This window comes from Chlorocebus sabaeus, chromosome 22 (genome assembly GCF_047675955.1).
Source record: "Chlorocebus sabaeus isolate Y175 chromosome 22, mChlSab1.0.hap1, whole genome shotgun sequence".
Classification (NCBI taxonomy): Eukaryota; Metazoa; Chordata; class Mammalia; order Primates; family Cercopithecidae; genus Chlorocebus; species Chlorocebus sabaeus.
The window spans coordinates 51136119-51151089 of NC_132925.1; the positions used below are offsets into that span (position 1 = coordinate 51136119).

The 14971-nt window shown below is 50.3% G+C and overlaps 1 protein-coding gene across 1 annotated transcript in view; it reads left to right on the forward strand.

The window, feature by feature from the left end:
- Nucleotides 1-14971, forward strand: part of NUP210 (nucleoporin 210) — a 104707-nt gene that overhangs the window by 27482 nt on the left and 62254 nt on the right. The window contains exons 4-8 of the mRNA XM_007985290.3: nucleotides 2175-2271; nucleotides 5035-5185; nucleotides 7057-7189; nucleotides 13536-13694; nucleotides 14274-14342. Of these exons, the coding sequence (XP_007983481.3) occupies nucleotides 2175-2271; nucleotides 5035-5185; nucleotides 7057-7189; nucleotides 13536-13694; nucleotides 14274-14342 (609 nt within the window). The remainder of the gene's footprint in view (nucleotides 1-2174; nucleotides 2272-5034; nucleotides 5186-7056; nucleotides 7190-13535; nucleotides 13695-14273; nucleotides 14343-14971) is intronic.

Below are 14971 nucleotides of genomic sequence, written 5' to 3' on the forward strand. Positions count from 1 at the left end.
CTGCCCAAGCAGGTAACTTACAGAAGCCTAAGTACACTTTCTGCTCTTGGAATTGCCACACATTCAACTCTTCTTCCACATTTGAACATGGTGGACTTCCAGGAGAGACTGGGGGGAGCAAAGATGATGAAAAACAGAGCTCCACGTGCAGCCCCTGAAGTGTCTGCAGGCACGATTCTCTCCCACTGTTTTCCTTGCTAAGAGCCCCTTAGCAGGGCCTCCCCCACCTCTATCCCCTTGTCCATAAGCGGGCCTTTGTGAACACGGGACATGTCACGGGGGTGCTTTCTCCATTTGATCTTCCCATCAACTCCGTGGGTTGGTATTTTCATCCCCATTTTACAGAAGAGAAAAGCTGTGCTTGGAGCCGAGCTAAAGCCCCAGGGTAGCTGTTCAGGACTCTTGTAGTGTTGGCATGTATGTGTGTTAAGGGAGTGGCCTGCCTAGTGGTCTGCAGTCTTGCATTTCTGGTTACTGGGTCACACTATTGTAGGGTCTCCATGCTCCCCTCACTGAGCACACTGTAAAGCTGGCCTGCTGGGCTCTGACTCCAGAAGGCAGGAATTTGGGCCCAGGCTCCCCTCACCGAGCACACTGCAAAGCCGGCCTGCTGGGCTCTTCCCCTGAAAGGTGGAATTGGAGCCCAGGCTCCCCTCACTGAGCACACTGCAAAGCCAACCTGCTGGGCTCTGTCCCCGAACAGTGGAATTGGGGCTAGCAGTACTCCATGTGCACCCTGTTTCAGCTCAGTGTGTGAAAGAAGGTTTTCACGGTCAGGGCTGTTGAACAGAGGAATGGGCTGTGCTGGGCAATGAGCTCCTCATCCTTGGGGTATGTGGGAAGGGTCTCAAGCCCACATCCGATGGGGATGCAGCATCCAGGGGTTGGACTAGAGGACTCGTGTCTTGCAGCCAATGTGTTTTGCTGGTGTGGATTTTCATATTCACCATCCTCATCTAATGTCCTGGATGTTAGGAAGACAGATTAATTTTGGGGAAACAATAGACTTTTCATTTGATCAAAATCCTGCTGTGGACCTCCAAGAAAAAATCTTCCCGCGTGTATGTACATCATAGATGGGGGTTATCTTCCTCTGATCAGTTGCTCACCTTGATGGAAGTACACCCAGGGAACTGTAAGAAGATGCCTCTCTTCATAAAAGATGCCCTGAGAAGTAAGGCGAAGGCAGCAGAGTTTTCTGGAGCTTCTGCTAAGCACTATTTCATGTGGTCTTTGAGACCTCGTGGGGCCAGGGATCAGGGTGAAGAGAAGCAGGACCCAGGCCCGTCTGACTCTAAATACCTTGCCCTTTGCACTGTAGAAACAACAGCTTTTCTTGGCCCCCAGATCCCTTGTATTGGGAGCTGGTCAGGAAGGGAGTGTGGACGAGGGATGTGGAACAGGCGTGGGGCATCAGGGGCTGGTGGGGAGTGTGGCATGACCGCTTCTAGAGAGGGTGAGCAGCTTTTGGCACTCAGAAGGAATGAGGCCCAGGCGGGTGGATCTTCATCCTTTCAAGAGAAGGTGAGAACTAGATGCATGTGGCATCTGTTTCTTGATTGGAAAGGATAGATCAGAAGGCTCCCAGGCAGCAAGCCAGGACATAAGAGCCAAGGCTGGCTGGGCCTGGCTCTCCTTGCCCCCTACCTACCCCAGGACCTCAAGAGTCTCACAGTCAAGGTGAAGAAGCAAGAGTCATGTGACACTAGACAGTTGGAGTAATGCCCCTCCTCCCTGGGTCCCCTCCCCCGCACAGGGAGGGAGAGGAATTTACTCCCAGGAAGTGGTGAGCAGGAACAAATGACCCAGGTTTCCAAGCAGCCTCCTAAACTGTAAACCAGTCACAGACGTGCAGGGCAGTGGTGTTATGCACTGCATTGAGCTAGTCCTGCAGTCAAGGGCAGGGAGTCACGGCAGGAAGAGCACAAGCTTTCACCTGACAGCCCTAGGTTCAAATCCTGGCTTCGCCCCCTGGTGGTCACATGATTGTGAGCGAGTAAGTGTCTTCATTCCTTTCAGCCTCAGTTTCCCTCCTGACATACAGGTTATGATACCTGCCTGGTGGGGGGGTGATGTGGAGCGTGGTTCCTGCGTGGGGCAGAAGCTCCCACCGCCTCCCTCCGCCCTGGGGAATTAACTCCATGTCTGTTCACCTTCCTCATCTACTCTTACAGGGAACACCTTCAGCACTCTGGCCGGACTGGTCTTCGAGTGGACGATTGTGAAGGACTCCGAGGCAGACAGATTCTCAGACTCCCACAATGCACTGCGGTAAGGGGCACCTCTGCTGGAACTGACCCCCTTTGAAGGGAAGGGAAAAGGGGGACAGCTGTGAGCTTCTCACCGGCAGGGGGCTTTCATCTGGGTCATTGAGGAGCCTGGGAGACTCCCAGGATGCCTGCAACATTCCAAGTATCTGATGAAGGAATGGGGTTCACTCACACCATTGTGCGAGAGCCTAGCTGCTTCTGCAGCCCACAGAGAGTGTCCTGTGAGAAGCTGTCAGAGACTTGGGATGTCTAGCTGGAGAAATGAGATGTGCACGGCTGTCTCGGGGCACAGGGGAAGTGTGGGTGGCCCCAGGCTGCACTTCTGGGGGGCCAGTTAAAGGGCAGCCAGGTTTCGGCTGGGGCACAGGCCAGCTGTGCCAGCTGGTCTCTGGTGGAACAGGCTAAGTCACCCATACGGCAGTACAGTAAGACCCGTTGTGAGGTGGACACCTTAAGCGTCTTGACCTGTGTCATCCTCATGGCAACCATGCGAGCTTGCACACCACTGTGCTCTCCATCGAGTAGTCGTAGAGGCTGAGACTTGGAGAGGCCGAGCCATTTGTCTGAGCTCGGGGAGGGCAGAGCTGGAGTCTGAACTTAGATCCATGGATCCACATTGTCTCATGTGGGAACAACAGGCCCCAGGGCTATTTACTTGTAGTGAGGAAATGCGTAGTTCAGTTCCTAAGATGCACAAGCCTCCTGTCAATGGCTCACTGTGCTGCCACATGTGGGACAGGGCAGGAGCAGAGCCACGCAGGTCCTCTGCGCTGGTGCAGGTCCCTCGTCTGAGCTTGTATTCCTGACTGTACCACCTTCCTCGTGATTTGCTATTTGATTTTTAAAATGCATGGTCCCTTTTTTAAAGTTGTTTTTGAATGTTTTGAGTCTCCTTTTGCAGCAATTTTAGGCCTGTAGAAAATCTGCCAGTGTAGTCCAAAAAGTGGTCTCCCTCACTCACCTGAGAGCCGGCTGCCAGCCTCATGTCCCATCACCCTGATGATTTTCATGTGCTTTACGACCATCAGGGACATTGTCCTGCACGGCCACCATGCAGTCATGGCACTAGGAAAGGAACACTGATGCCGACTGTCTTCAGACCTCCCTCGAGTTTGGTCATTTGTCCCAGCTTTATCCTTTTCAGCAAAAAGAGATCCCAGCCCCAAGTCACCTGCCGCATGTGTTCCATTTCTCTTAGTCTCTGTCAGCCTGGGACTGTCTCCTGGGCTTTGACTTTGGACACCGCAACGCTTGTGAAGAGGACAGTCTAGTTATCGGTAGAGTGGCCCTTGTTTTCGGTTTGTCTGCTGTTCCCTCACGGCCAGGGTCCGAATGTTGTGTCTTTGGCAGGAATATTTCAGAAGTGAAACTCTGTTCTTCTACTTGCCTCTGTGCTTTCTCACCCCTTTGTAATTATAAGTCCTTTGTTGGGGAGTTTACTGTCTGGTCTTTCATTACGCCATTAAAGTCCTGCTCTGGACCGTAGGGGATGTTGGGGTTGTGGTTCTTCCATCACAACCTTCTCCAGGCCTCGGCTTACAGCAACTCCAGGCAGACGTCCTCATGTCCTGATGCCTTTTCGAGTCTAGCTGCCCTTGTGGAGACAGGGCCTTCTGGACCAGCTCTGTGGTTTCTGGTGTTTTATAAAACCATGACCCTGGGCTGGAGAGTCGGAGACCTGGGACCTGGATTCCAGTCCTGGCTTTGTCGCTTCCTGCCTGTGGCCTTAGCCAGGGAACATAACCCACCTGAGCCTCAGCCTCCTGCCCTGGGAAACAGAGCTGGGGGGGATCCCGTACCTGCCTCTGAGGGCCACTGTGCAGCTTAGCGGGTTGATCTGCTCAGGGCCCCTCTCTGGGCCTGGCACATGCTGGATGTTGAGGGGATGCTGATTCCCTGTCCCCTTCTGACAACACCCCATTCCCCGCCACGTCAGGTCCCTTGAGCTTCCAGGCAGTTAGCTCTGCACCTGAGCCAAATGCTAACAGAAATCCCAGACGCCATGGCAGGTTGGAGCTGGATTGTCTTGGATTTGCAATTTGACATGTGACACCTAGAGTAATCGGGCGAGGAAATAAATCACAATGCGGCCCAGCATCGACAGATTGCTCTTGTGCAGGGAAACAGTGGGCTCGTTTGTAAATGCAGGCTGAAGTGGGAGGCTGCATGGGAAGGATCCCTGAAGTCAGCCTGCCCAGCAGCCCACACTCCAGGCTATACCACGTCCCCAACATCTCCTCAAGACGAGATCCAGGGAGAGTGAGATGTGGTGCCGTCCGGGGACCAGTCATGGAGAATCGTTCCCCAGAGCTGGGCGCTAGGCTGGGGAGGTGGAACAGGAGCAGGCAGCTTCGGGGAGGTGAGGCGATGCTGGCCCTGCTGTGACTGGGCTGTGCTCTTGGGCCTGCTGCCTCATCTCCCGGGCCTCACTGTTCCCATGTGGACTCAGCAGCTGGTCTTGCATGTCAGTATTTACATCACGTGTACATTTGGATAAAATGCAGATTCCCAGGCATCTTGCATCTTGGAGGCAAATCCTGGGCCAGGGGCCAAGAATCTGCATTTTTCACAAGGACTTTGGCAGTTCTGATGTAGGAAGTTGCAGGGACATGTCTCTAGGCAGCCCCAACCCTGACTAGGGCAACACCCCTTATTTCAGCGTCAGCCCCAGTGAGAGGTGCTCATAGGGAATGCTGTGGTAGATTCTGACGAATCTCGTATTGGGGTTTGATCAACGAACTTTGACAAAGTGTTCCTTTTCCAGAATCCTCACTTTCTTGGAGTCTACGTACATCCCTCCTTCTTACATCTCAGAGATGGAGAAGGCTGCCAAGCAAGGGGACACCATCCTGGTGTCTGGGATGAAGACCGGGAGCTCCAAGCTCAAGGCTCGCATCCAGGAGGCTGTCTACAAGGTGCGCCTGGGGTGCTGGGGGACAATGGGCTTCCTGGAGTGGAATCAGGCTGACAGCACCTGCTCACCTCCATAGACACGTTGAATTGTGGAAGTGAGATGCTGTCCCATGATTTCAGGATGTGGGTTCATATTTTTATGTGTTTGGTTTGGTTTCTTTTGAGCCTCAGCTTACAAAGAAAGGTGATTGAGGCCCCAGAAAGCATCTCTAGGGGTGCATAGCATTTGCTCATTCTTAGTTTCTAGGGAGGTCCAAGAGCAGGAGGTTCCTAGTAACTTGCCTATTTCCAATTGGCGCCCCCACCGTGCTGGTATAGGGACACTCCCAAGCACTTGGGGCTTTGACAAAGCCCGGGGCTCCTGGTGTCTTCTATGCCGTCTCTCCTTGTGCCCCCATTGGAGCCCTGAGACTGGTGGCCCAGGGATCCCTTGTGTAGATCTCCTCAACCCCCTGCCCCAGCCGATCCCATGTCTTCCTGGCCGCACCAGCATCCCATTCTCGGGATAGTGGGGGTATGCCAGAGGAAAGGAGAATGAGGAGTGGGTCTATCCAACGTCCTGGTTCCTTCCCTGTCCCCGTGGACTAATGTCCACCCAACCGGTGCCTCGTTTTGAGCTGCAACCCTGAGATATTTTTGTTTGCCTAGTGTTTGGAGCACAGACAGGAACATGTGGTACTTGGCCTGCCATTTAATTTTGTAGAGTGGCAGACAGAGAAATCCTCTTCTGATTCACTCTCTGTAACGGGTTTGCTGCATCTGGGAGTCCTGGAAGGTTTTGGAAACATGGGGACATGCCCTGTTACAGGGGCTAATCCCGCAGGACTCTGCAGGTAGTACTTGGAGACAGTTTGCTCCTGTATAGGGCCCAGGCTGGGAATGGGTACAGCCCCACTGCTAAGCTGGAAAGGCAGATTTGCTGTCCTGCCCTCAGACATTCAGTGGCCCTCGCTGCCTGCATTCTGCCACAGAACCCTGCCCATGGTGGTGCCCAATATACTTGTCTCTCTTGAATGCACTGAAGATATTAACTAGTTGTTAAGTGAGGAAACCTGTCCGTTGTGACAGCAGGCTTAAAGGAGAATCCAAAGAATAGCCACAGGACACCAGGCATGCTGAACTGAACTCAGAAACATGCAGAACGCCCACACCCACAGGAGGGCAGTCAGCTGTACCTCCACCAGAGGAAATGTTTTTGTGTTTCTGTGGACAAGAATCGTTTGCTTTGTTGTTGCTTTTCTGCAATGTACAGTGCCATCAAACAGGCCAAAGACAATGAAAGGTGCAGGCCTCTGGAGAATCCAGTACCTAAGGGTGCACTAGACAGGGCACCTAGTGATCTTTCTCCCATTGCAAAGTTGCTCACAGGTTTTCCTGAGGAGGCAGGAGGTCACAGGTTGGGGGTGAGAGGTGGGCAGGGGAAGGGGCCAAGGAATAGCAGCCAAGGGCTCATCACAGCACATGCGTCTCCTGCTTTTTACATTGGCCTAGGGCTTCTCAAGTTCCCTGGACCTTGGGCTTTTGTGCAGAGAGAACTTGAGCTCCTGATGGCCATACTGTCCCTAAAGTTCATGCTGGCTTTCCTCATTTACTCCCGTTTAATCATTGTTTCACTTAGAGATAAGCCATGCACAATGGGCAGCCAGTGAGAGGGCTCAGTCTGGGTAATGCCCTTTGTCTGGGTGCCTGCTATACTTATGGAGCTCCCCCGGGACCTCTGGGGTCTGAAAGTGAGGATTTGGGAATGATATCTTGTTTCTTTCTTCCTAACTTCCCTATTCCCATGTTTAAAACATCTCTTTCTCTTGCTCTCACCACCACTCCTCCATTCCCTATCTGCACCTCACTTTGTCTACCTTTTCTTTATGCCAAGAATGTACACCCTGCAGAAGTCAGGCTGCTGATTTTGGAGAACATCCTTCTGAACCCGGCCTATGACATCTACCTGATGGTGGGAACCTCCATTCAATACAAGGTGCAGAAGATCAGGCAAGGGAAAATTACAGGTGTGTCATTGGCTCTGCCATCGTGACAGATGCTTCCTTCGTCTTTTTTTTATTATGGTTACATACATGTAACAGAATTTACCATATTAACCACTTTTAAGTGCTCTGTCAGGTAACATTAAGTACATTCACAGTGTTTTGCAGCCATCACCACCATCCATCCACAGAACTCGTTCATCTTCCCACACTGAAGCTCTACATTGTTAAACACTAACTCCCCTTCACCCTCTCCCAGCCCTTGGCACCCACCATTCTATTTCCTGTCTCCATGAATGTAACTACTCTGGGTACCTCATGTACGTGGAATCACCTAGTATTTGTTTTTTTGTGACTGGCTTATATCACCTTTTTCTTAGCCTGATGTCTTCAAGGTTCATCCATGTTATAGCAAGGACTGGAATTCCCTTCCCTTTTAAGGCTGAATAGTGCTCCATTGTGTGGATGGATAGATCACATTCTGTTTACCCGTTCATCCATCAACAGACACTTGGGTTGCTTCCACTTTTTGGCCGTTGTGAGTAATGCTGCTATGAACATAGTGAGAAAATATCTGAATCCCTGCTTTCAAATTCTTTGGGGTATATGCCCCTTCAGTGGCAGCAAGTCCAGAGCTGTGGGCTTTGTGTTTAGCTGGGCTTTGTCCCTGGTCTGCAACTGACATCTGAACAAACTTGGGCAAGCCACTGCCCTTCTCCAGGGCTGTTTCTCATTGGAGCCTTTGAGGCCTTTCTGACTAGGCTGTGAGGACAAAATGAGTCAACAGGAGTGTAGTTGTACTGTGTACTTGTGTTTGGATAGTGAGGGTTCTTAATGGAGTGCCAGTCCTCCTAAGGATCATTATCATTTTGTTCAAAGCTGTGTATGTTTAACATCCAGAGCGTAGGACGTGAAGAGTCCTGGGCACAAGAGCTCAGGGCCAGTTCATCCAAGGGCCTCGGGCAGGTGACTTCACCAGGTTGGTAAGTCGGTTCCACCTGTGATACAGGATGTCATTTAAGAGGCAGGCAGATGCACACTTCAGCATAAGAGCAACTTGAGCGGTGTCCCCAGATGATGGGAGGTGCTGCATTGTTTAAAGTCCTGCTCAGCTGAGAGCAGTCGTCTGGTTGGTCATTCCTGTGGCAGAACGCTTGGTCTCTCAGGAGGGCAAAGAAACTGAAGACAGGTGCTCCTGCCTTTGGACCAGGTTCTTTCTGGCAAGGGGGTACTAGTTAAAGGGAAGCAAACTTGTGTTTCTTGATTCTAGGCAAGCAGCATCTGCCCTTCGGCAGGATGTCAAGTCAACGGGGGAGGATGGCCTGCAGTAGGATTTGTAGGAAGCCAAGCATGGGTGTCCTGGTCAGAGCCCGATGTTTACCTGACTTCAGGGAAGCAGATTCTAGGACAGGGACAGCCTAAGATGTGGCTTTCTGAGACTCTGAAAGGGGAAGAGGCTCCAACGTAGAGTTCTGGGGACAACAGCCTAAGGAAGAATGCAAAGAGGGCACAAATGGGAGGTCTCCAAAATATAAACTTATCCATGGACCCTGATCAAGAAATGGCACTGTGGCCTGGAGGAAGACGCTTGGAGAGCCTGGTCACTGCCAACAGCACCTAACCATGACTGAGCATTTCCTCGGTATTGGGCAGTTGTAAGTGCTTTTCTTTTTAAAATTACTTTATTTCTTTAGAGACTTGGTCTTGCTATGTTGCCCAGTCTGATCTCAAACTCCTGGCCTCAAGCCATCCTCCTGCCTCAGTTCTTCTGAGTAGCTGGGACTACAGGTGTGTACCTGGATATAAACCAACAGCTCTGTGAGGTAGATTTCATTAATACCGTTTCATACATGAGGAAACTGAGGCATATAAGACCTGAAGCTCACAAAACTGTTGGGCTCCTTGGCCTTAATCACCCCTGTAGGATCGATTGGAATTTTCCTCTGCCCCGTCTCCCCAAAGGAAACCCAGAAAAAAGCTAATTATAACAACAGGGCCGGCCAGGCATGGTGGTTCATGCCTGTAATCCCAGCACTTTGGGAGGCTGAGGCGGGTGGATCACAAGGTCAGGAGTTCGAGACCAGCCTGACCAACATGGTGAAACCCTGCCTCTATTAAAAATACAAAAATCGACCAGGTGTAGTGGCGCATGCCTGTAATCCCAGCTACTCAGGAGGCTGAGGCAGGAGAATCGATTGAACCTGGGAGATGGAGGTTGCAGTGAGCCGAGATCATGCCATTGTACTCCAGCCTGGGTGACAGAACGAGACTGTCTCAAAACAAACCAACAAAAAACAGAGCCTTACAGTCTCCCATGGCAGCAGCGAGGTGGTCCATTTGCATGGGACTCATGGGGCATGAAACTGCCCCAGCTGGGCAAGCAGAGCCCGTGTAGTTAAGAAGGGATGGGCTGGCTTTAGGAAGAGCTCACTTGGCCAGGCGCAGTGGCTCACACCTGTAATCCCAGCATTTTGGGAGGCCAAGGCAGGTGGATCATGAGGTCAGGAGATCGAGATCATCCTGGCTAACACGGTGAAACCTAAAAATACAGAAAAAATACTAAAAATATAGAAAAAAATGAGCTGGGTGTGGTGGCACACACATGTAGTTCCAGCTACTCAGAAGGCTGAGGCAGGAGAATTGCTTGAACCTGGGAGGCAGAGGAGGTTGCAATAGCTGAGACTGCATCATCGCACTCCAGCCTGGGCGACAGAGTGAGACTCTGTCTCAAAAAAAAAAAAAAGAAAAGAAAGAGCTCACTCTAAATTAGCTCGGGTATCACAGCCCAGAGGAACTGTACCTCCCAAAGTACCTAGAAAACTTATGGGCTTGGTCACTGACTTACCTGCCACAGACAACAAGGAATTGGAGCACACGAAAGATGCCCTGGGACAGGAAAGGAAAGAGGCAGAGCCCACCTCTCTTTCATCAGTGGGGTCATGAGATGTGAAAGTCCTCCAAAAATACACACTCCTGTGTGATTAATGGCACTGGATGCTACTGCAGTGGATTCCAGATGGATGTTTTGGCAAAACCGAGAGGGGCCTAACTAGCAAAACTTCACTGTGAACGAGACACACCAACGGAAACTCCTAAGTCTTTTAGATGAATCGATTTTGGGGTTTTTTTGAGAGGGTCATGCTTTGTTACCCATGTTGGAGTGCAGTATCATGATCATAGCTCACTGCAGCTTTGACCTCCCAGGCTCAAGTGATCCTCTCACCTCAGACCCCTGAGTAGCTGGGACCACAGGCACACACCACCATGCCTGGCTAATTTTTTTTTTTTTAAATAGAGATGGGGTCTCTCTATGTTGCCTAGGCTGTCTCAGACTTCTGGGCTCAAGTTATCCCTCCTACCTCAGCTTCCCAAAGTGCTGGGATAATAGGCGTGAATTGCCATGCTCAGCCTAGCTAGATTGTTTTTTCTTTGAGGTGTAATTCACGTGACTATATTGGTTTTTGCAGGTTTGCTAGACAGAAAAGTCGGGGAATGTTGTCTTCATAGGGGACCTGAATTTCAGCAAATCCATGTCTTATCCGACATCCTGTGGAAGCCTCAGAGCATTCTGGGTTGGATGACAGTTACATAGGCTTATTAACATAGGATAATTATAACTTCAGATTAACTCTTTATATTTTCTTTTCTGTTGGGTTTCCTTCCTTACAGTAATTTTTTCTTCTTTGGTATTTTTATTTCCTTTATGCCTGCCTCTCTTCTTTTATCTGGCTGCTCCCTTTCTTGCAAATACATTTCCTGAGCATCTGCTCTGTGCCAGCCCTTTGCTGAGTGCAGGGTGCACAGTGGTCAGCAGGGCTGCCTGCTTCCTGCCCTCCTGGAGTTCACAGCCTAGTGGAGGCAGAGCATAGTCAGTCACATCATGTCTGCAAGTGAGACCTGTGAGTGAAAGAGACAAGCTCCTGGGGCTTATAGCCTGGCATCTGTGTTGCTTATAGGGTGGGCTTCCAGTGGGGACTGTGGTCGCCATCTCCAGTCCTTAGTGCTAAGTCCTGTTGGTGTTTGGATTGGTTGCAGACATGACTGCCACTGTGATCAAGCTGTTAGATGTAATAAAAATGGGAAGGATGTGCTGGCTGATGTAATCAGTATCCAAAGAGAACTTGAGTGGATAGAATGGTGGAAATTTCTGAAATAAAATGTACTAGGTTTGCAAAACCAATAGCATGCACATGTGTTGGGCTGAGGTTCATGTGTCAAAGACTCAGTTGTAGAAGGGACTTTAAATCTGGCAGGCACTTAACTGTGGCTGCTCAGAACTAATGTATCTAGGGCTGCACGAGCAGGGGCTGAGGTCAGAGGCAGGGAGTGAGCTGTCCTTCATCCCTGACTCAGACCCAGCTCTGTAGTCATCCCTGGAGCTCATGTGGAGTGCAAGGTCTGGGAGTGGGGCCACTGACAGAAACACATCTGGGGGGATCAGCCAGGGTGAGCAGGGGACAGAGATCATGTCTTTTAGAAGAATGTGGGCCTCTTGACCTATAGAAGGGCAACTGTTCACCCTCTGCAGATGATAGCAGGGCTGATCTGGAGCCTCAGGAGCAGCCTTTCTGTTGTTGGCCCAATAATTCAAAGACAGGAACTGGGCAGTGCCCTTAACATCTGCAGAGACTTCCACATTCAGCGTCTCTTGTAAGGAGTGAGTTCCAGGATGCAGGGAGTATCTAAGGCCAGGTATGGTGGACAAGAGTGAGTTCCAGGATGCAGGGAGTATCTAAGGCCAGGTATAGTGGCATGCATTGGTAGTCCCAACTACTTAGGAGGCTGAGGCAGGAGGATCACTTGAGCCCAGGAGTTCCAGGCTGCAGTGAGCTATGAGTGCACCTATGAAAGCTACTGCAGTCCAGTCAGGGCAGCATAGTAAGAACCTATCTCAAAAAAAAAAAAAAGAAAGAAAGAAAGAAAAGAAAAGGAGGTATCTAAGGAGTCTGTCACAAAAACCTCCTTATTTTCAGTCTTAGGATTTGCAAGGAGGGTTACATCTGTGCTATGTAAGTCCCCTTCAGTGTAAGCATTTTCATTTCCCAAAAGGTCCTTACTCATTTAGAAAACTTTAAAGTAAACAAGGGAGGAAGCTAGTGCTTCATTAATCAGTATAAAGTAATGTTGCTTCACTGAGCAACTGTGTTATTTTATTCTGACATTTATCTTTGATGCCCTGCTGCATATTCTGAACACTAGACACATAATCTGCAAGAATCACTTGATTAGAGATGAGGACGTGGGCTGTGCATTCCCTGTGGGATTCTCAATTCTAGCCTGCATCAGAATCAACAGGGCTTGTGAAAACAGAGCTTGCTAGAGCCCATACCCTCTATGGGGTATTGAAGCCCTGAGCTGGCCTGAGAGGAGGACCAAGCAGGGATGTTGTCTGCTATTCCCTGTGTCCTCTTCTGTTGCTGGAGGGCTAGAACGTTCCACCTGTGGGGACAGTGAATGGGTGACTGGTTAGGAAGCTCCACGGACTTAGGAGAGTGAGTGTGAAAGTGGTCAGGCTCTCTGGATCAGAATGCCAGCTCTGTTTTCCACTAGCTGTGTGATGGTGAGCAGGCTGCTCATCTTGATGTCCTCAGTCCCCTATCCCCAAAATGTGGCTCTCAGTAGTGTGTGTTCCCAGGGCTATTGAGGGGTATGAGGGAATGTGATCACGAGACACCTCACTGTTCTGAGGCATCTTGATCCCTGCTCAGCAGTCACTATTGCTATCAAAAGTGCTTGTGGTCTTTGCCCACAGGGCAAGGAAGATGGACATCGATGTTGCTCACTTTATAGAACTGTTATTTCTCAGGGAAACTCTTTTCCATCCTAGCTCATGTTGGGCAAGTTCTTTTTCTGCCAAGTGGGTGTGAAGGGCAGAGGAACACTGAAGCTGGTGAGGATGGCAGCAAGGTTCATTGTTTGCCATTGTAGACCCCATGGGAGACCAGTGACCAGAGCTTCTCAGGAAACCCCTAGAGGCTGGACAGAGCCAGCAAGAACCCCAGTGCCCCCAAACATTCCCTTCTATGTAGAAGCAAAGAATTCACTTTGCAATGTTCAGAAATGGCGTAATGTTAGTATTCTCTAAGCAGTTGGTAAATAGATTGTGGTTAATTTTTTTTTTTTTAATAGCTTACAGCAGTCACAGAAAAACTGATTGCCTCTGAAAATTCATGAAGTGTCAGTTTTGTGCACCAGCATGGAGAACAATATTAAAATTTAAAGCACTGAAAACAATTAAGAAAAAAAAATGCGGCAGCTGTACTGATAGCAGGGTGCAGAGACTCAGGGTGGCGGTGGGAGTGTATTGGCTTCTAACATTTCTTGTCTTTGCTTTCTTTTTCCCTGTTATTTTTTGTTTCTTGGTGGCCAGAACTCTCCATGCCTTCCGATCAGTATGAGTTGCAGCTTCAGAACAGCATCCCAGGCCCCGAAGGAGACCCAGCCCGGCCAGTGGCTGTCTTGGCCCAGGACACATCGATGGTCACTGCACTGCAGCTGGGACAGAGCAGCCTCGTCCTTGGCCACCGGAATATCCTTTTCTTGGGCTTGTGTGTGTGCATAGGCATGGCGGAGCTGCTGTTTGGAAGTCAAGTCGTTTTTTCCCTGAAAGCTTGGCAGGGCTAAAAATAACCATTTCCCCTCAACGGTCTGAAAATCAGAAAGAACTGAAATAGCACTGCTGAGTGGAATTGCTCACGGCTGTGGGTGACTCACCCCAGAGGCTCCCAGCAGTGGGAGGTGATGGCAGGAGCTGCGTGTCATTCCTTGTCTCCGGAAACTTCTCCAACCTGCAGCCTTCTCAGAGGGGGCCTGGCGGGGGCTATTTCCATACTAGCATAATGGAGTATTGATGCTCCAGACTTGTCAATATGTCCTGTGTGGTCTCCAGTGTCCTTTGCAGAGATTCCCCTTTGCTAGTGTGGCAAGCGCAATGTGGTCTTTGATTCTGAAAAGTGCTTTTGCTCTGTGTGGCCTAAGCCAGGGGAGTTTTCATCCCCTCTTCTCTCCATGTAATGTCTTGATGATCAGGATTCTGAGCCAAGCTGAAACTGGCCGGCCAGCCGGTTTATTTGCTGTCGTATGTCTTGCCCCTTAATTAAAATTCCAGGTATTCGCATGCAAGGTGCTTCTAGATTACCCAACAGCACCATCTACGTGGTCGAACCTGGATACCTGGGTAAGTGTGGGTCTCCTGGGTCCTCCTGGATGCTGCTCAGTTGTGACTATATGAGTTTAAAAAATAGAAAACAGGCAATAGCTTCACAGAAAAATGCTTCCTTCTGGCCAGCTCTGCCACTTGCTATGACTACCATTGCCCGGGGCTCACCAGCCCTTCCCTGTTTGGTGTAGAAATAGGTAGAATGAGCCAAGCCAGGCAGGCGGCAGGCTCATCAAGAAGAGAAACAGAACTGGGTAGAGTGGTAAGGGGCTTGCACCCTCCAGGTTTTCACGCCACGGCTTTGCCCAGACCTGACCATTGCTATGGACATTTGGAGGTTGGGGCCCAGTGTCAGCTCAATTATAGAGGGACCCTAAGGTAACATGACAGGCAGGTACCTTAGCAGGGAGGGGAGGAACCTGATGATGATATTGAAGGTAGGCATTTTCTCAGACAGAGCTTCTTTTGCGGGAAGGTGTCCTGGCAGAGGGAATTGCTTAGGCAATGGTATGGAGGTGAGAAAGTACATTGGGCATCCCAGGGGACAGCAAGAGTGCTGTGGTATCCTGTGTTGGAGGGGACCGAGAACCTGGGAGGGCAGGGCTGACTCATATGGCAAGAGTGCTCAGTGACAGGCCTCAGAGTGT